Source organism: Cavia porcellus, unplaced genomic scaffold (genome assembly GCF_034190915.1).
Source record: "Cavia porcellus strain 051 isolate PalLab524CR breed Dunkin Hartley unplaced genomic scaffold, mCavPor4.1 scaffold_9, whole genome shotgun sequence".
Lineage (NCBI taxonomy): Eukaryota > Metazoa > Chordata > Mammalia > Rodentia > Caviidae > Cavia > Cavia porcellus.
In genome coordinates this window covers 92273243-92294265 of record NW_026947492.1, presented here as the reverse complement: position 1 = coordinate 92294265, position 21023 = coordinate 92273243, and the positions used below count along the sequence as shown (strand labels likewise).

The following is a 21023-nucleotide window of genomic DNA, read 5'->3' as shown; positions in this document are numbered from 1 at the left end:
GTTTAGGCTGGTCTTGAACTCACTGTGCAGCCCAGGCTGTCCTTGAACTCAAGACAATCCTCCTGCCTCAGCCTCCCAAGTGCTGGGATTACAAGAATGCACCACCATTGCCCAGCTCATTCACTGTTTTTTTTTTTTTTTTTTTTACTTTTTTTTTTTTATCGGTACCAGGGATCGAACTCACAACTGCCTGCTTGCAAGGCAGGTGCTTATGCCGTTGAGCTAAACCCCAGCCCCCATTCACTGTGTTTTGAATCACACCTTGCAAACACCTGACAGAGGACTTCCGAACAGCTCCAGAGAGTGGCAAGAATGATGGGGTAAGGGTATTCAAAGAAAGGGGGAGAATGTTGAAGGGGGTTGAGGGCAGTGTGTCCTTTACTGTGATAAGTTTTTAAAATTTTAAACATGCATCGCAGATTGGGATCACACCTTGCACATATGGCAACTTGATCCTGCTGGATAAACCAACAGAGCATCAGGCTCAGCCATGCAGGTAGCTGCAGTCCCAGTGGTTTGCTCTTCTGGCTGCCTGGGAGCCATGGCTCACTGCTCCTGCCCTGCTGCTGCTGAGGATCATACCACACACTATCAGCACCGGAAACAATCAACATTTAAAGTCTGAAGCTCAGTTTCTATTGAATATGCATTGCTTTCACATCACTTTGTTTATTTATTATATTTGGTCTTTTTGAGACAGGGTCTCGCTATGCAGTTCAGGCTGGCCTTGAGTTTACTTTGTCACCCAGGCTGGTCTCGAACTCTAAATGATCCTCCTGCCTCTGCCTCCTGAGTGCTAGGATTACAGGTGTAAACCATAACGCCTGTAATCATTTTAAAGTTAAAAAAATTTAAGTCCAATTGTTGCAAGTCCGCAACCATTTGGACACAGGACAGGAAACACCACCACCCATTCTCAAGGGCAACATGCACAGGAAACACATGCCAGAGGGAGGAGCACAGCAGCAGGAGAGGAAAGGAAATAAATAAGTGAAGGAAACCAGAAAGGGGCCTTATGCAGACCACTGAAAACGCACCGTGGGCCATGACCCATGTGCATGTGACTAACAATGCTCTAAATACTCTCAGTAACCTCTGGGTTCTCCAGTAAGGAAACCAGAAACAAAACCACTGAGTTTGAAGTTGGACCAGTGTCCAACAGGAAAACAATGAAGAGAAGCTGATGGCCCTTTATCCTGTCTGCATCCTGGAAGTGGATGGGCGGGTAAAGGGCCCAACTTCTTGGCAACAGCACCCCAGACCTCAAAGGGGAAAGACCCGAGTTTTAGCTGCAGCACAGCAACTACCCAGGAGACCCTAGGTCTCTTCTTCCCTGACCTGGTTCACCGACGTGACTTCTAAGAAAAGAATGATTTTTTAAAAGATATGGAAATAACCCTTAACATAAAGAAAACCCAAATCATCTGTAATCTTGCCACACTGGGAAAGGCACTGGTTTTTCTCTTGATGTATTTTCCGGTATTTTTCTTTCTTAGTGGGTGGACTTTTTCCCTATGACTTCTGAGTCATTCTGTTTTCTTTCTACTGGGAGCGGGGATTCCATGCTTTGCTGGCTGCCTCTGTACAGGGGCATATTCTAAGAATATGTCTTCTTGGATTACAAGGATTCAACTTTTAGGCAATAGGACAGATATCCTCTAATGTGGCCCTCAATGCTCCCCACCTCCTGGCACTCACATCAATGCTCCCCACCTCCTGGCATTCACATCCATGTGCAGTCTCTCCCACATGGTACCAGGGTTAGTCTGCACGGCCGACGACACACAGCAGAGGGACAGCATGTCACCACTAATATTAGATTAGCAGAGACTGTGATTTCTGTTCTGGGCCTTCTCTTGCTCCCTTTTCCTGCCTGCTCTTTTTAATCAGTCACTCTGGAGGAACCAGCTGCCTTTGGGGGCCCACTCAGACAGCCCAGGGAGGGACCTGCTGCTTGCAGAGGAGCTCAGACCTCTGGCCAACAGGCTGCAAGGAACTCAAGTGTGCCAACAACCAGTAAAAGGGCTTAGGAGTGGAGTTTTAGCCCCTGTCAGCTCTTGCGATTCCTAGAGCAACAGTCAATGCCTTGACATGTGAGAAACTGAGCCAGAATCACAGGATGAAACCTTTCCTGAGTTCCTGACTTACAAACTGTGTGAGACAGTAAATGGCATTGCAGGATAATTTGTTGTGCAGGAAAATAAAACACAAGCAGTTTCATCTATTCCTTAGGCAATATAGACTTTCAAAACAGGCTGGAGAGACGCAAGTCTAAGAGGCTGGGGTTGGTTTTGATGCAGGATGCCAGGACCTGTGAGTGGGCTGCTCAGATTGGCACAGTGGCCCTAGGTTTGGGCCTGGTGAAGGACAGAAGCTCTATTCGAAGTAATCTTGTTCATGATGGAGAAATGCTCTGAAGCTAGACACTGTTCAACAGGAAGATAATCTTTTTGAAGATCTAATAGTCCCTGGGTCGGACAAAGTCAGATTGGCTTTCCCTAGACCTCACGTTTTGGTGCAGAACTCTGAGAAGTCGTAACTTTAACCTGACTTCTAAACTATTCATACTGACTGGGTGGATTGAAAACTGATGGCCTATTTAAACATCAGCTAAACTGAGGCAGTGTTGTGTGGACTGTGGAGGGTCCATCTGAGGATTGTTGCCTGCATGAAAAGGAGATCTGGAGAAGAAGAGTAACATTGTGGGTTCTCCTAAGCACTGCTGTTGTTTGGAGCTGTTGGTTCTCCTGGAGGAGCTTGTCATGCTGGCTTCCGTGATATAAACTTGGCTGTTATCATCAGTGAAGCTTGGGACCTTGCTGGTGAGAGTGGCTGTGATTCACTTGGGGGGAGCTCTGGTCCTTACTTTGAGCATCTTTTCCTGGTTCCAGAGGAGAAGATGTGTGCTGCTAGGTCTCCAGGAGAAGCTTGTGATGCTGGCTTCCTGATATGGACTCAGCTGTTCTTGAGAATGGTTGTGGTAATTTCAGGGGATCCCAGGTCCTTACTGTTTCCTGGCTCCAGTGCAGAACCTTCAACCTACTGGCCCAGATTCTTCCACCTCACTTGCATAGACTTTCTAGTTTCCACCACTGACCTTTTGGTCTTCCTTGTGCAGGCAGATCTGTGAACAGACCTCCATGAGTCATTGTTGTGGGCAGTAGGTCTCCAGTTACACTGGTGGGGAGCACTGTCATGGGCTCTAGGTCTTCAGCTGGACCCATGAAGGACACTGCTGTGGGGTCCAGTATGTGGACAGATTTCTGGCACTTTTTTTGTGTTTGACTTCTTGGGTGGCCATTTTAAACAATACTATAAATTCTGTGTCCTGTATGTTAATTGTTTTCCTTGCAACCCATGACTACAACACTGGACAAGGTACAAGGCAGAACACATTTTGTTTCCAAGTTTATTATCTTGATTTAAATGCTTTAGACATAACATGTATGGGGTGGGCATGAATATACATGTGTGCTCTTTGCAGCGGCAGGGAGAAGAAACTAAGGAAGAAAAGCCAAAGGACCAAAGATTTAAGCTTAATGGGGAGCAACTTAAATAACAGAAGCCTGGGGGAAAACAGGACATGGGATGGAGAGCGAGGGAAGGAAAATTCAGAAGGAAATTAGAAGGCTGCTCTAGGGAACTCAGGATGGTTGCAGACTCTGTAGACATCTATCAAGAAGTGGCATTTATTTCCCACCTCTTAAATCTGAGCAGGCCCTGTTACTTGCTGTTCAGACCCTAGACCTTAACAGATTTGAAGCTTCTATTTTTGCCCCTTTGGAATCCTCCTCCTTGGAAATCAGCTGGGGATACAAATCCAATGACCGTGAGACCGCCATGCTGTGAAGAAGCCTGAGCTAGGCATGTACAGAGGTCAAGGGGAAGAGCACTGTCTTCCAGACACACAAGGAAAGCTGCCTAAGACACTGTCTCAGCCAGCATAGGTGAGAACAGTGGACAGCTTCGGCTGACGCCACGCAGAACAGAAGAACCACCCAGCTGAGCCGCACAGAACCCTGTAGGCCATGGGAAAATAAATGGTTGTTGTCTGAAGCCACTGCATTTTCAATTTTTAGGCAGCAACCAAAACAGATGCTGAGATTTGAAAAGAACAAATGAAACTGAAGAATGTCAAAATTTTTTATTTATTTTTTGTCTGAGACAGGGTTTTACTATGCAGTTCAGGCTGGTGTTGAACTCACTTTGTCACTCAGGCTGGCCTTAAACTCACAGCAATCCTCCTGCCTCTGCTTCCCTGAGTGCTGGGATTACAGGCATGCACCAAACACACACACACACACACACACACACACACACACACACACATTTTTAGAAAGATGTAAAGAAATTTCCTGACTGCTCGGTACTTTGTCACTTGGCAAGGCCAAAATGAAAGGAGACAGCACTTGTCACTGCATGTCTTAGGAACATGGTGGATGCTCACTTATGTTCTGGTTTCTGAATGACCTTGACAGCCAGCTGTGTGAAGGCAAGGGGCTTGGACACTATAGGCTCTTTCTTCTGGGTGCATAGACTCTTTTTAGCATCCTCATACCTCCAGATAGCTCCCTATACTATCAGAACTGTCTGTGTCTTGGTGGAGGAAAATGGGCAAATGACTGCCCCCCTACCAACACTGTCCTCCTTTCCTGCTTGACTCTGAAAGCAGATAGCACTCCTCCAGCCTGAGGCTGTGATGGCGCTGTGGGGGCCTAGGCATAGGGTATTGAGTCATGGAAAAGCCACACAACATACTGCCTTGACTGGCCTGGCCTTGATGCCTGAGCCCTGGGAACAAGACAGCAAAGATGCAGAGGTTTCCTTATCATGGAAAGATCATTAGCATCATTATTAGTTACTATTTACCCAGCACTGTGTAGAAAGCACTTTGCACCATCAACTTATCATCCTCAAAAATCTTTGTGAAGATCTTACAACGTTACCATCCTTAGTTTAGTGGAGAATTTGAAGCTCGAAGCAGTTAGATAATTTACTGGAGAGCACGCTGCTGCAGGGGCTCAGCTGGGATATGCACCCAGGTCTGGGGGTCTGGGGGTCTCCCCAAAGCCCAGGTCTGTCCAGGACACCACATCTGTCCTGGTGTCTGAGAACAGCTGACCTCTACCTTTTCTGGCCAATGGGCACTTGGTGTGGTACTTCTTTAGACAATACCGCTGCAGAATGCTACCCCATTGGAGTCCTAGCACATCCAATCACGTTTTCTCTTTATCCATTCTGAAGACTCGAGTCAAAGACAAGTCACTATAGGCAGGTCTGTTTTCTCTACCTTTGCTCATCTGGGCTCCTCTATCTGCTCCCAGGACAGTTGGAACCAGCAGCAGACACCAGTTGAGGGATCTTTATAAGACCAGGGGTTAAGAGATGGGAGACAAGGGCCCTGAAGGTGGTGAGTTACCAGCTCCCTAAATGCCTGGCAGCAGTTCCTCCAGGCACAAACTGGCACCCAATTATCACCTTCCCATGGGGTCCTGTAGTCTTTGAGAGCAGGCAGCATGTCTGTCGTGCCCTTCATTGTGTCACTAATACCTGGCAAGCATTGGTGAATGCTCAATAGATTTGGCTCAATACAAGGGTCTGAGGCTGCCTTTTCAATTGGCCTTATTGGCTCTGGTGCAAGACCTCATCAGTGGCATGGTGGAACAGTGTGAAAGCCATGACCTGATCCTTCTTGACAGACAGAAGTCACTGCATGATTAGCACAATGAGGCCTTCCTCAATACAGGCCTATATCCCATTTACTTTATAAAATGGCACGCAGGTTGGGCAGGGCCTCTGCTGAGACCTAGACCTTCTTCCTGGCCTCAGAGGAGGGTCTATCTGGTGACCCTGTATTGGGATGACACAGGGAGAACACTGGGCCTTGGGCTGGCAGGGTACTGCTTCAAGGCACCAGCATTTAAGGTGCAGTGGGAGGCCCAGAGCCTCCAGCCCAAGAAGTCACCTATTCCTACCAAAAGGGCAGCATCCTAGCTGGGCACGTTGGCACATACCTATAATCCCAGCACTTGGGAGGCAGAGGCAGAAGGATCACTACAAGTTCAAGACTGGCCTGGGCTACAAAGTGAGCCCAAGGCCAGCCTGAACTGCATAGTGAGACCCATAGTGTCTCAAAAAAAAAAAACCAAAAACCAAAACCAAAACCAAACCAAACAAAAAAAGGGCATCATCCTAATTATGTAAAACCTTGAATTAATCCAGTGATTATTACATAACACACAAGGTGGCAGGGACAGTCGTGATTGTGGCCAGCTGCCAGTTGTAAAGGGACTCAGGGAGGACTCTGCTTTCCAGATCAGTCTTGACTTTTGACCTGAGCCCTGCATTCCCCTCCTCTGGCCATGCCACTCCTTATGGGGTGAGATATCCCCAAGTCCTGGAGACAGTCCCCTATAAGACTTTGATGAGTGCCTGGCCTTTATTCCCTTTCCAGGCCAAGCTCTGGCTACTAGGACTACAGAATTCCCCAGCCAAATGGCCTGCTGGCTGCATGGGTCTTTTCCCAGGAAAATCCTTCTAGGGAGGGTACACTGTTTCCTCTTCCCTTGGGTTTGAGAGTTGGCCAAAGGGCAGCCACTTGCTTCTGCTTGTGGGACCACACCTGAATACACATGCATGCATGTGGGGGTCTCCTCTGCAGTGCAGAACAGGGAGGAGGTAATTTACCACAGGGCCTTCATTTGTGATCAGGCCTGAGTCCTGAAAATGCTAGGTGCTGGGATGCCCATAGATCTGCCTGTTGGAGACAATCAAAGCAAGACTTGGTGACACTGCTGTATCCCATGTCCTGGTCATCAGCGACACTTAGTGCTATCTAGTTCCTCCCTGTATCCCAGGCTACAGCCACATTGGTGTTGGTGGTGGCAAGGAGCAGAGGGCTGAGCGTGAGCCTTGTTGCATGCCTTCTTGCAAATATGAACACCTACGCACAGAAGAGGGGGAGAGGGGTTTAAATACACCAGTGTGTTTGGGTGACTGTGAGTGAGTGAAGCGGAGCAAGCAAAGCAGAGGGAAAGAGGCGAGAAGGATGGGGACCATGCAAATGAGTGTGTACAGAAGGGAGACAGCACTGTGTACCCATGCGGTGGAGAAGGCAGTGCCTACCTGCAACCACCTCGCCTGCAACAGGACCGGGGAGTGTGCATGACTAAAGGCCTGGGAAGAAGACAGAGACTGCAGAGAATCCTAGCTTTTATGCATGTGTATGAGAGGTGGGGTGCAGTAATGGGGGAGAGACAGGCCTAAAGGGGGATGGAAAATGCTAGCGAGTCTGTCTATGTCCTGGAAGCAAGCGTGGGGGAAGCGGGTGGATGGAGCGGTGGAGCCAAGAAAGCTGATTGTGCAAGAGGAAGGAGACACGCAGGTGTGTGTCCTTTGGAGGTATGTGCCTGCCCCCACAGGGCCCTGTGGGAACGAGGCATGCCACGTGCCTGGTGACTGTGTGGGTATGTGCACGTGTGTGCGTTAGCGCGTGGCTGTGTCAAGTGAGAACACGAGTGTGCACACACACGTGGGAGTGGGGGAGGGTCTGTGTGAGCTGCCTGGGAGTGCTGAGATGCCTGGGGATGCTTTCACTCTGGAAAGATCAATCTGAGAGGACTCTATGACCCGCCTGATGCTAGCTCAGGTTTGGGTGACCATGGCTGGGAGCTGTGGCAGTGTCGCCCTGCCCAGAGGTATGTGTGGGACTGAATGAGTCACCCAGGCATGGCTGGTCCTCACTCTGCCTGCCTCTTCCCAGCGGGGAAGGCAGCGGGGAGGGGAAGAGAGGACTCAAGGGCTGTATTTTTACACCAGCCTTATGCAACTGCTTGCAGCATGCATGGCTCTCTCCTGGCCTATACACTGCTGTTCCTTTCATGTCCAGGTGGCAGTTTAGGTCAGGGGCTTTGGCTGGCAAACATTCATGGTAACCTACCCCACACCAAGTCAGGTCCACATATTTACAATGCCAAACTACCTCTGAGTCTTTCCCACCCACTTTTTAATTTCCTTTATAACACTTAGCGCTATTTGCCAGATTATCTATCTTACTCACTTACTGCCTATGTTTCCTTTAATAGCAAATGCCTATATAGCACTTGGTACGTGCCAGCCCCGTGTGAAGCTCTCTATTAATTCATCAAATCATCCTCCAACAATCCTACATTGCAGTGATTATGATTCTTGCCATTTTGTAGATGTGGGGGACCCTTGGATGACCCCACTGTATTGCTTGCTTTCTTGCAAATATGGTGGGTGTGCAGCCCCTGCTCTTACTCAGCACATAAAATACTGTGCTGTGATGGGGAGCTTTTCTTAGTGTGGTTAATGTTGAATCTCCAGGGGTTACAGTAGCACCCAGCATATGTAGGTGCTCAATTAATAGTGAATGAATGAAGAAATGAGTGTATAAATACTGGGCTTGGAGGGACTGATAAAATAGAGAGCTACTTGCCTTCACAGGGCTCACAGTTCCATGGAGGACACATAATGACTGCAACACCATCCTGGGATGGCATCATGGGAATCTACGGTGGGCTCATCTTGCCTGGCAGTAGAAAAGGCTTCTCAAAGGAGGGACACAGAAAGGGACAGGCATAGTGACACTACCTACCTCCTCCAAACTCCTCCCTGGGGACACACATCCCTTAATTCTGTCTCAGTCCACAGGGTGCTGGAAAATGACAGTAGCTCCATAGGGACAACAAGGGCAGAACGGGTGCATCTGGCTCTGGAGGTAGATTGCCTGGGCTGAATCTCGCCTCTACCAAACACCAGCTAAGTAACCTTGAACAGGAAGCCTGGCCTCCCTGGGCCTGGGTGGTCACATCTCTAAGGTGGGGGTAGCGATGGTTCCAACTTTGTAGGGTACCGTGTAAGGAAGGCAAGGCGCCAGCTTCAACGCACATGACTAACACTGTGCCTGCATTCTACCTTGTGTGCTGGCTTTGGGGGAGGAATGGAGGGAGAGAATTAAACACATTGTGCTTCTCATTATCTCTGCTATGGCTTCATCCCATTTTTCAGAAGTAGCTCAAAGCAGAACTCATCCGTGAACCTTTACCGGGGGAGGCACTACGCTACCCCAGATGTAGCAGCTGCTCGACAGGTATTTGATGAATGACTGATTACATTTTTTATGCCTCCAGGACCTTTGTAAGGATAAGTATTTATGTGGCTTTTGTTTTCTTTTACAAAGGACTGGAGGTTCACCGAGGTTAAGGGAAACACAGTCTGTGAGCAGAATAACCAGACTCACACGCCAAACCCCATGTTGTCCTCCACACCACGTTACTCCCTGGACTCCTATGCATCATGTCCTACTTTCCATGGGTTGTTCTCCTTGCCAGTGGGGCCATCCCTGCCTGTAGAACCATCTCCAAATGCTATGAGTCATCTCTGAATCACAGAACTGTTTCGGAGTTGAAAGGGACTTTTGATGTCATCTACACCTCCCACCCACTGTGGAAATTTCCTCTCCAGGGCCTATCTTCGCAATTCTTGAATGCCTCTAGCGATGAGACACTCATTTTCTTCCTCTGGACTCATTAAGTTCTATGACTGGACCACTTTTATGGTTAGAAAGTCGCATATCCTGTGGGCTATCGGGCCTCTTTCATGTGCAGGTACTGGGCTTGTGTCATCTGCCTACGACACAAACAACAGGTCTGCCCCCTTCACACAACAGCCTTCTGAGGAGTCTTCTCTTCCAGCCAGCTGTTTCCAATCTCCATGACGATGGCTCCTTCCACAGCTGGACAGGCTGTTCAAATGAGCAATGGTGCCCCTACTGGACAATGGGGGAACTGCACCAAGGGGCTCACTCAAGGGGTCTGAGCCTTTTTATCAGGAAGCAGGCACTCACACGAGTGTGAATAAGTAGCTACTTATTGCAATGTGATGAAAAAAAGCTAAAAATAGCAGGCTATGGTGGTTCATACCTGTAATCCCAGCACTCAGGAGGCTGAGGCAGGAGGCTGCTTTGAGTTTGATGCCAGCCTGGGCTACACAGTGAGTTCAGGGACAGCCTGAACTACATAGCAAGGCCTTGTCTCAAAAAAAAAAAAAAAAAAAAAATCATAGAAGAGATAAAAAACATTTATAAAAAGAAAAAATTAAAATCCTGTCTTGGTCCATCACAGCCTGGGTCTGTGATCTCCAACTGACAGAAGTGCTGCTGCCCAGTGGGGTGGGAGCCTTGGTCGTGTCTCCATTGTGACCGCCATGGCCGGGGAGCAGACAGCTAGAATCCCACCAGGGGACTTCTGGAGTCTCCAGCAGCAGCAGGTGCACACTGAGCAGGGCCCTCAGCAAGGGTGCAGGTAGCTCTGCACTACATCCTCTCCCCTCCTGGTGCAGGCTGTACTCATGTGGTTTGTGTCTCCCGTTCTTACCTATTGAGGTCTGTTCCCTGCCCTCCTACATTGCCAGCCAATGTTCTTATCCTTATTGGCCGTAGGCCCCAACCTTCCTGCTTCCCTCCATTTCCCAGCATGCTCTGGGCTGCCTGCTCTTCCTCTAAGTGAGCCTAGAGTGACTCCCAATGATAAGAGGATGGAAAGACATCAGGGATTAGAAAAACAAATCTCCATTTAAAGTTGGTTACCATTTAAAGTTGGCACACTCCTGTCATCTCTGCACCCAGGAAGCTGAAGCAGAAAGATCATTGCAAGTTTGAGACCAGCTGGGGCTCCAAGTGAGCCCAAGGCCAGCCTGAACTACATAGTGAGACCCTGTCTCAAAAACACAAAAGCCAAATCCCCCAGAAATTAAGACCTCGGAGCAGCATAATTTCTCCAGCAAGTTCACAGCCACCAGGCTCTCCTCCCCCACCCCCACCCAGTTGTCCCTGTTCTCCGGGAGCTCAGGGGCCCCCGGGGAGACTCACCTGGCAGCCTCTCACTGCAGCACATGTCCAGGGCTCCTCCTGTGCAGTCATCAGCAGTTCGGTTCTGTCTCTCTCCTGCAGTAGGAGGGAAAACGTGAGAGGAGGCTGCTGAGCTGGGATCAAGATGAAACCCTGGGCCAACAGGTTAAGGGCTTCTTCTCATGCACTCGGGGGCCCTCTGAGCAACCCAGCTTCACCAGAGACACCTGAAGGAAATACGAACCTGTCATGGGTCACTGCAAAGGCGGGAGTGGAGAACTGCAGGCATTTTCCCTGTAAAATCACCATCACCACCATCATCAACCTCTCTACCATGGAAGGAGGGCTTAGTATGTACAAAGCCCTTCACAAACTTTACTGCACTGCACAGTACACCGAGACCTCCTCAGACTCCCATGAATCAGGGATTGAAGGGGCTCAGAGAGTTAAGCAACTTGCCTAAGGTCACACAGCTCATTAGAGCTGGGTATGAAATTATAATCTGGTACTCCACGCTCAGGCTCCGATCTCTGTGCTATTCTGCCTCCTAGTTACTGTGTTTTGAATAAGAGATGAGCAGCAAGAGGGGTGTGGGCAGGACACAGTTCAGATGTGCCAGTGCCCCGTGTCTCAGGCAGCAGGTAGACCTCTTCTCCTGAAACATCTGGGAACAGTCGTAATGATGCATTTTGCACCTTCTTAATGTTCTTTTTTGAAATGAGAGTCTTCTTCTTTCTAGTTCTAAAGCTTTTCTCCTTTACCTGGTAAGCTGGAAAAAGGTTGCAGGAGATGAGCAGTACCTCATAAAATATCTTTAGAGTCGCTGTACCCCAAGGGCAGCCACGGCACCCACTGAGATCCCCTACTTTGGCAAGGGCCTGCAATGCAGATGAGAGTCGAAATGTCCCTGCCCACCCTTCAGTCTCTGACCCTTGGCAGTCACCAGCTGACCCAAGGCTGGATACACAAGCCCAGCGGGGCCCGCCAGCTCCTTTGCCTGCAGTTTATGATGTGCTCTGCAGGGCCTGGCACTTGGGTTGCTGGTGCCGAGTCACGGCCACGTGGTGCCCTGCAGGGAAGGCTGAAAGGTGGGCAGCTGGGGCCTCAGACCTGTCTTGTTCCTTCCGCTTTGAGCCTGGATGTCTGAGTCCAAGAGACCCCCCAGGATCCTCACAACAGATCCCTACATTTTAGTGAAGCTGGTAGGATCTGTGTTCTGAAACTGGCAACCCAAAGCATCTTTCCTAGGGATGCCCTGTGCAACACTCCTACACACTCAGGAGGCCGCGGTCTCTCTGCCCACCTGCCTTGCAACCAATCTTTCCCCTCTACTGGCCCTGGGGCCTATTTCAGGCCCAATCATAGATTTTACATTATTAAGGGCTGACAGGCCAGATGGAGGGAACCCTTCTGTCTCTGATACCTTGTGCTTTCCATGGAATTGTTTTATTTTTCTTCCTCATTCCACTTGCCAAGGTCTCCGAGAATCCTAAGTCCCGGAGCCCAGTCTTCTACAGAGAGAGGGACACGAAGTCTAAGGGAAATGTCTAACGCTAAGGGCTCTCTTTGTTTCATCGTCTCTGGCACCCACCTAGGCTGGATGCTAAAACATTCTCCACCCACTGCCAAAGCACATGTCCTCCATAGACCACATAGTTTACAACCTGTACAATTGGACAGGGCCAGCTTCAGAAAGAGTCATTTCCTTCAGACTAAAACCTACCACATCAAACTCCTTGAAACCACATTTTTATGGCATCCTAATTTACTTATAACAGAGAAAAATTCTTGACATAGCTTACTAGCTCTTGCACGGACTGGCTCTCTTTAACTCTCTAATTTTAATTTAATCTTTCTTTTCACTTCTGCATTCCAGCAGCTCCAGACAGGCCCTTTTCTTCACCTGTTCTCTGCCTGCAGGGCTCCTCCAGCTCGGTTTCCCAGCACATTTTACTCAGAGTCCTTGATGTGGCTGGGAATTCCGTTTTAATTTATGCCACTGCTTGACATGTCAGTCTTGGCCGTCAGACTACAGGCTACATGTGGGCTACAAAGGGCACCACGTCTGGTTTACTTACCACTGTATTTTCAAAGCCTAGCACTGTACCTGGCTCACGGTAGAGTGTTCAATTAATAAACAAACACTTGTGCAATAAGTGAATGTTGCCTCTACATTCTGGAGAAGCATAAGGGACCTCAAACACAGCCCTTATTTGAGCTATGTGTGCACAGCTCTTTGCAAAGCCACTTGGAATTTCCCCCCACAGCTGTTGTTTAGATTAGAGAACCGCAGATCTGGAGGGCCTCTCATTTCACAGAGGGGAAACTGCGGCAGAGAAAGTGGGTCTGACTTCAGGGGCCCCAGGGACTGGGTTCCAGAGCTTCTACCCCTGCCCCAGCCTCCCAATCCTGAGCTTGCTCTCTTCACCTCAGGAGGGCACCCACAGTGGTGGGGGGCACAAAGGTAACCAAAGTGTCCAGCTACCTCTGGAGGGGACTCACGTGTGACTCACACCTGCTGTCACATCTTAAGCCTCTAGGCCACCAGCCTCGTTCAGAATAGCTCAGGGCTGTGTGCGTGCTGTGGACTCTATAAATAAGCTTCCTAGAAAATGACTAATTTCATAAGCAGAAAAGCAGAAAGAGTAGTACCTCTCGGCTACAGAGGAAAATAGAGCAAGAGCCCACTGCTCTGCCCTGCCAGCGAGCAATTCCAGGCGCCCCTGGCTGAAAGCTGCATGTCTAGGCTGCTCAGGGCAGGGTTTAATCAGATTTCCAGAGGGAAGAGAGGCCCATTCAAGCTGGATGAAGAAGCCCAGTCTTGGCCACTGCGCTCCTCCCTGCCCACCAGGAGCAGAAATAGCAGCCTGTAATGGATTGCTGCAGGCTCCTTCTCTCTCCTCCTCCTCCTCCTCTACTTCTATCAGCCAGGCAACAGGAGCAGAAAATGGCCCCTGTCAACAGGCAGCAACTCACAGGGCTGGCCCCCCAATGTTGCTCTTAGAACCAGACCATCCCGCAGATAAAGGTGCTCATTCAGCAAGTGCCTCCAGCTCTGGGCCTCCAGCAAGCAAGGCCCAGAGTCACCCCAGGAGTGAGGCATGGACAAGCCAGTCCCTCTCACAGCTCCAGTCTTTCTGGGGAGACAGACAGGATTGCACCCCAATGCTTCCTTCACTGACTATAAAACAGAGGACTCAACCTGGTGTGTGGTGAGGGACAGTGGAAAGACAGGGGCTCGTTCTCAAAGGATTTTTCTAGGTGCAAGACAATATGTCTTCAGCAGTACAAATGGTAAGACCAAGGCTCAGACGCCTGAGATGCACGAATATTTGGAGCTGCCCAGAAGTAGGCTGGTCAGTGGGATGGTAAGCAGACGGGCCTCCAGGCCTCAGAGTAACCACCAGCCCAGGCAGGAATCCTGTCTTCTGAGTGGGAAGCCCTCTCTCACTGGACTGCAGCCTCTCTGAATCAAAAGGGTTGCATGGACTCCCTACACTTTGTCTGGGCTGGAGCAGGTTGGTAACAGGAAGAGGACATTAGATTCAGTGGTGGTATCTGATCTAGTCCCAAACTACTTTCATTTTTTCATTGTGACAAAAGAGTCACCATGTTAAGCCCCACAACTCGGTAGCGGTTAACACGTTATAATGTTGTGACGCATCATTATCTATTTCAGGAGTATTTTAGCATCCCAAAAGGAAAGCCCCTACATCCAACTGCTGTGACCCGTGCAGCCAGTGGGGTCTTGAGAGGGAGCAACAGGAGAGTAAGGAAAAAGTAGACACACACTAAAAGGAAAGCTAAGACTGGGTGTACCTGGCCTGTCTGATAGAGAGGCAGCGACACCCCAGCATTGTCTACGTCTTTATTTATACAGAGTAAAAAAAGGGGGGATGGTGGAAGTGCATGATAGGGCCAAAACATGCAAAGCCTCAGTGTTTTGCTGAGAACACTGAAAGGGGAACACTCTCAGAGCTGTCTGTGCTGCTGTTAACAAGAGGGAGCATTAAGGCAGACCCCTGCTGGACTGGCTTTGCTGTGGACCCAACAACTTGCTCACATGGCTCCCTCTGGTGCTCCAGGTTCCCAGGGCTGGCCTTGCTCTAGTCTGGATGTGTGGCCAAGCTCCAGCTCAGCATCTCCCCACAGCCATCCTCCGCTCCCTTCCAGCCCCCGGCAAATGCTGATTTGCTTCCTTTCTCTATGGACTTTCCCACTGGGCACATTTCATATGCACGGATTCATGCAATGTGTAGCCGTTTATATCAAGTTTCTTTCAGTTAGCATAATGTTCTCTGTCTCCACCCAAGCTGATACCATTATCAGTACTGTACTTTCATCTTTTTTTAATGGCTGAATACTTTTCCACAGTATAAACAGGACTTTGTCCATTCATCAGCTGATGGATATCTGAGTTGTTGGTTGCCTTTTGGTTATTGTGAACAGTGCTGTTACAAACTAGATTACCCTTACACATCACACTCCCAACAAGCCTGTTTTGGGAGAGATTTTCCTTCCTTTGGACCCGAGTCTTCACCTATAAGATAGTCAGAATCTAAGCCCTTTGTCACTTGAATGTCATCCCCTTTGTTGATTTGTGTCTTTGGCACTAACATTACTTTATAGTTAACTCCAACAGTGCTGGGAGCTGGAGACCCAGAACGCACCAACCACCCCAACTTTCCAAGCTCAAGGCTGCTGTGGGCAGGATGGAGTGGCTAGCAGAGGCTGTCTGGGAAGGGCTGAGGCACCATCGCTCTGTCTGGAGGTGGCAGGTACTATTACGAGGCTTCCTGGATGCTAACTCTGTCCAGTGCTCATAGAGAGGGATTACAGGTTTGGAATGCTAGGTGCAGGGGCTTGGGGGCTACCTCTAAGGTGGGTAAGGGGTGAGGAGGCGATGGGACATGAAGCCAGGATTCTGGGAGTGCAGCTGAGCCCACCCCAGGCATGCTCTCTGCCCTGGATTCCACGCCTCAGGGGTCCTTCAACACTGTCCTGCACTATCCTTTAAACTTCTGCCAAATTTTCCTCACTTTCCAAGACTCTACGGTGCACCTTTCCCTACAATCACTTCCTAATCTCCCAGGAAATCAAGTTTTGCCACCTCTGGGTCCCCTCTCCTGTCACCTGGATTATGTCTCTCTTGTCTCTCACTTTGTCCTGTTCCTGTAGTTGGCAGTTTACGCACCTGCCTTGCCCACATCTACATCCCAGGTGTTTAGCACAAGGTCTGGCCCTGCTGATGGACATATTAAAGGTCAAAAGAAGGGCAGTGGCAGGGTCCCAGCACTGGTAGCTTTGGGGTCTCTGGGCAGCAGACTCCAGCTTCCCCATCTGGAGAAGATGGCCAGGACATAGCCAGAAGAGACCCACAATGCCACCAGATTTCCATCAGCATGCTCAGGAGAGGGCAGAGGACATGCTGCTTTCATGGAGAGTAAGTGATCAGGATGGTCACCTGTGCAAATGAGTCGCAGTGTCATGTGTGCAGGTGGAGAAGATGGGGCCTTCTCCGTGGAAGGGCTGCAGGGAGCCACGGATGCACTCACTCACCCACTATCTTCAAACTTCATTTGCAAAGGGTCTAGCTGGGGAGAGTGGCAACTGAAGCACAGGAAGGACGTTTTCTCAGCAAAAAGCAAACGGAGATGTGAATGGAGGAGAGGCCAGCTTCTCATAGATGTAAAACCCAAGGATCAGGGAAGTTCAGTGACTTGCTTCAGGTCACACTCTGATTTCATGTTGACAGTATCTCTCTCTTCACTAGTGCTTGCCTATCCCTTGCCAAAGGGAGGACTCCCACGCCAGAGTTCAGCTACCTGCTACTTCTGCGCTATTCCTCTAAGACTCCTAATAAATATCTTTTTGGCCTGGGTTACCGAGAGTCAGTTTCTGTTGCTGGCAGCCAAAGAACCCAGACTGATGCTTGCATGCAGCAGAGAAGGGGAACAGATAGGCTCTGAGCCCAGGACTCCCAATGCCTAGTTCACTGCTATTTCTGTCTTACCAGGCTGCCTACCTCCTGGCCCAGCTGTCCACTGTCCAGCCATCTGTCCCCACGTCTGAGCAGACTGTAAACTTGGAGTGTTCCGGATCTTAAACACAGGGTCTGAGTGTTCTCTGGTTAGGATGTGCCTAGATGAATGATTTTCCTCCCATCCTTGGCTAAGACCCAGGGAAGATCGAATGGTGGCGGACAGGCCCAGTCTGCTAAGGGGCCTGGGCAACACAGTCTTCTATTTTCCAGGTAAGTCAGATTCAGGGAATGGGCCATTCATTTATGCGTCTCATGTTTTAAACATCTACTGCATAGAGGGCACGGTGAAGTTCTGGGAGCACGGTGAACTATAAGCATCTCCTGGCGGAGGCAGGTAAGGCTGCATATGGTACATCCGGTGGGAGATGTGCAGACTGCCAAGAGCACCACGGCCCCTCCAGAGGCAGAGGCTTCACGGAATTGCAAGAGGAGTGGGAGTCAGTAGCTATGGCTCTGGGAGGAGGGTGCTGGGACAAAAAGATGGGCACAAGCATGGACCCGGACGTGAGAGAAGCAGGGCACTGTTAGGGGGTGGCGCTAACTTCAGCCTGACAAGTCTGGCATGGAAATTGGAATCAGCTGCGAAGTTTTCCTTCTCGATCCTGTTTTCAGAGGTAAGGCTGACATGCTCTAGCTGCCTTGGAGCGGCTTGGCTACATCAAGAAATCATGCTCTAGGAGCCGAGTCTCTTGGTTCTGGGTGAGGAAGCTGTAGCCCCTTGAGGTAGAGTGTCCTGGATGGGAAGATGCAGGATAAGGGAGAGAAGTGCAGTCAGTCTCCAGGCCTGAGAAGGTGATGGAGCCCATTGGTTCTGTGATTTGATGTATGCTGTGTGTGAGGACCATAGCACGGCCAAATGGGAATGGCTTTGAGTGCATTGAGAGGGCCAGGTCTTAGCCTCTGGGGTGCAGTGCTCCTCACAAGTACATCCCACCTAGGGCACAGGCCCCAGGGGTGCCCTTCAGGCTGCGGTACCTGAGCTCTCCCCGGTGTGGTTCCCCTGCAGCATCCCTGGTGTGGCCGTTCCAGCACAGGTGCAGAAGGATACCAGGAGTAAGGGAGGGGGAATCACCTACCAGCCAAGGATGACAGGGAAACTAAGCTCTGAGCTCAGCTTAATTTCATTTAAGAAACACTTGAGGGGCTGGGGATGTAGATCAGTGGCACAAGTGCCTGCCTGGCAAATGCAAGGTCTTGAGTTCAATTTCTGATACCACAAACAAACAAAAAAACCAAAGGCATGGAGTCTTGATTTGGGAGCCAAGAGACCAGCAGAAGGTGGGCATGGCAATTCAGACAAGCAATCAGAGGCCCCTTGCTGCGTCGCCTCTCCAGCTCCTCTGCCTTTCAGACTAATTGCTTCTCCACTGCTCCTGGTGCCCCGGATCATAGTCTCTTCTTAAGCTCCAGTTTAATCTTCATTTCCTCCAGGAAGCCATGGGGGGAAATTTTCACACTGCTTTGGTCAAGCTGTGTGACCTTAGGAGAATGTCTGTGTCACTCTGGGCCTGAAATTTCTTCTCATCTGTGAAATGTGGGTGTTATCTTCCACACAGCCAGCAAGTGAGAAGAACATGGAGTGACTATGGCAGAGCTGGTAAATAGCAGGAGCACAGGAGCTGTGCAGATGACCCACAGAGGCGTAGAAGGGGCTCGTGGAGGGGATGGTGAATGTGGCAGATGCATAGATTCCCAGGAGAGTGCCATGAACTTACTGTCCTGAGAGTGCCTGGGCCTTCTAATGCCACCTAGCTGTCCTGAAGACCATGTACTCTCCTTGGGGACAACAGAATGGCACTGTCAGCCTGCATATGCTTACTCACTGGTTCAAAGGCCCAACATGAACTTAATTTTCTGCTTCCCCTGAGTGCTGGGCTGGGGCTACAGAGAGCTATGAGGAGCCCTGTCCTGCCCAAGTCTTACATGGTGGGATGGGAACAACAGATACGTGCAGGGCCCCTGCTGGCCTCAGCCCCCAAACCAGGGTGGGCCCGAGCAGCAGGGACAGCATGGAGAGCGGTGAGAGGACTCGGTCTCACGGCTGAGGCCCCAGCATTCTCTCCTGGCTCATGGTGTTCCAGCCCAGGCTCTCGAGCCCTCCCAGCCTCTTCTTAGGGCTACTCCTACTTTCAAAGTCCACGTCCTCTTTCTCTCCTGGTAGGCTGATGAGGAAGAAGCAAAAGAGCAGGAAGAAGTACTTAGAGGGCAGAAGGAAGTGGGGAAGAGGGCAGACGCCATCTTGGGGTCTCTTAGTGATGGACATCTACCCCTCCACCCTGACTGATGAGGAGAATGACAATGACAATGACAATGGTGTGAAACAGGGACAGTGTCCACCTCTATGAACCTGCAGGGGCTTCACGTGCATGAGGGGGAATGTATTACTGTGACCTGCACTTGCTAGAGGAGAAAATGGTGATTCTAAGAAGTGACCTTCTCAGGGCCACAGAGCTAGTAATTATGGACTTGTCCCCACCACCCGAGTGCCTATCCTGTCTTCTCCCCAACTTTCTAGCCTTTGTTTTGTGAAAAAGCAGATTCTGCAAACAGGAAGAGAGTGTATATGCAGCAGCTATCGTGTGCTCTTTTAGAAAACCCTCACCAGTTAGGATACAGCTAAGCAGCATACAGCCTGCCTGGCGAGTGAGGCTGCAAGTCCAGTTCCTGATACTGAAAAGAAAGAAAGGAAGGAAGAAAGAAAGAAAGCAAGCCTTCACCATAAAGGCTCCACTTGACAGATGAAGAAACTGAGACTCAGAGGTGAAGTCACTCTGCTAAACTCACACAGTAGACGAGCAGGAGGGAACGTCCTGTGCCTGTTCCTCTGACCAGGCCCCTGAAGGAGCTCCCTGTGCTGGCCTCCCTAGGAGTAGGCGACTGGCATCTTATCCAGGACATGACTGAAGGTTCCTCCCTTCAAGAAGAATCCTATGGAGCCTGGGGTGGCTGGCTTGGGGAGGGGGGCTGCAGCTGGCTCCATCAAATGAGGGACAAATGTACTCACAGGCCAAAGTCCGCCCCCCCTCCGGCAACTATGGGCTCTAGTCACAGACTACCGTGTGACCCTGGGCCAGTCATTTCTTCTGATCTGGATCTTAGCAGCACTGCATGAAAACGCAGGCACTTGAATGATCTTAATGGGCCTTTCTAGTAAGTTGGCCTTCAATTCTGGGGCTGTCAAAGCTTAAGGAGACAGGTGGCGGTGTGGCAGTGAGCCCAGCAGAGGGCGCTCACAGCTTCAGGGAAACCAGGCTTTGCTGTATGGTCCAAAGTTCCTGATCTCAGGGTGGCCGCTGGGTTGAGCCCAACTCAATTACTGATGGCGGCCATGTTCAGCTGTGATGGCCCAACGCAGCAAGTGGGCCTATCTGATAAACTGTGGGGCAGACAGGACTCTAAAGGGCAACTGAAGGACACTGAGTTCAAAGTTCATCTGGTCTAAACGTATTCTTCCAGACTTTGAAAGCATTTCACTCTGCCCTCCCTTTACGCCTCCCACCCCAACCAGGTACACAGTTTAATTTACACGGAGTAAACAGGCGATCATAAATGCGAAGGCGTGATCACACCTCTTGAGGGGGTGTGCCGCTATTTCCTTTTGGTTATTCCTTCCTGTCTATAATGCTTGCAGTGTACTTCCCACCTGGGAAATTCCCGCTCACCCTGGAAGACCCTGGGAAACTGTGCCCTGCCCGGCTCCCTCAGGCAGAGCTGGGTGCTCTCTTCCCTGGTCTCCCCTCTCCGCAGGGAGTCCTCTGCTAACACCCGTGTCCCGCCCGTGACAGCTATGGATTCCCTTGAGGGTGCTGGCTGTGCGCTGAGGCCTGTGCCAGGCATGGCTTGTGCACTGCACCACTTGTCTCTCACTACAACAGGGTGTGGAAAACACAGTCATTAATCCTCCTCCATGTCTGGAGATGGGGACTGTGGAAGACTGAGTCATTTGTTCAAGGTCACACACTTGGTAAATGGAAGCACTAGACTTGAAATTCAGTTTGTCTGAACCCTGAGCCCAGGCTCTATCTAAACCAGTAGGTGTACAGCCTCTGTCTTGGACCTTCCTCTTTCTCTGCCTGCTTTTTATTGCAGATGTTCAAAAACCATGTCTCA

General features: G+C 50.1%; 1 protein-coding gene across 4 annotated transcripts in view; it reads right to left on the bottom strand.

The window, feature by feature from the left end:
* Positions 1 to 21023, bottom strand: part of Ptpn5 (protein tyrosine phosphatase non-receptor type 5) — a 55385-nt gene that overhangs the window by 22222 nt on the left and 12140 nt on the right. For all 4 annotated transcript variants that reach the window (XM_013149800.3, XM_063256814.1, XM_063256813.1 and 1 more), the window contains exon 2: positions 10892 to 10966. In XM_013149800.3, the coding sequence (XP_013005254.3) occupies positions 10892 to 10916 (25 nt within the window). In that variant the 5' untranslated portion in view covers positions 10917 to 10966. The remainder of the gene's footprint in view (positions 1 to 10891; positions 10967 to 21023) is intronic.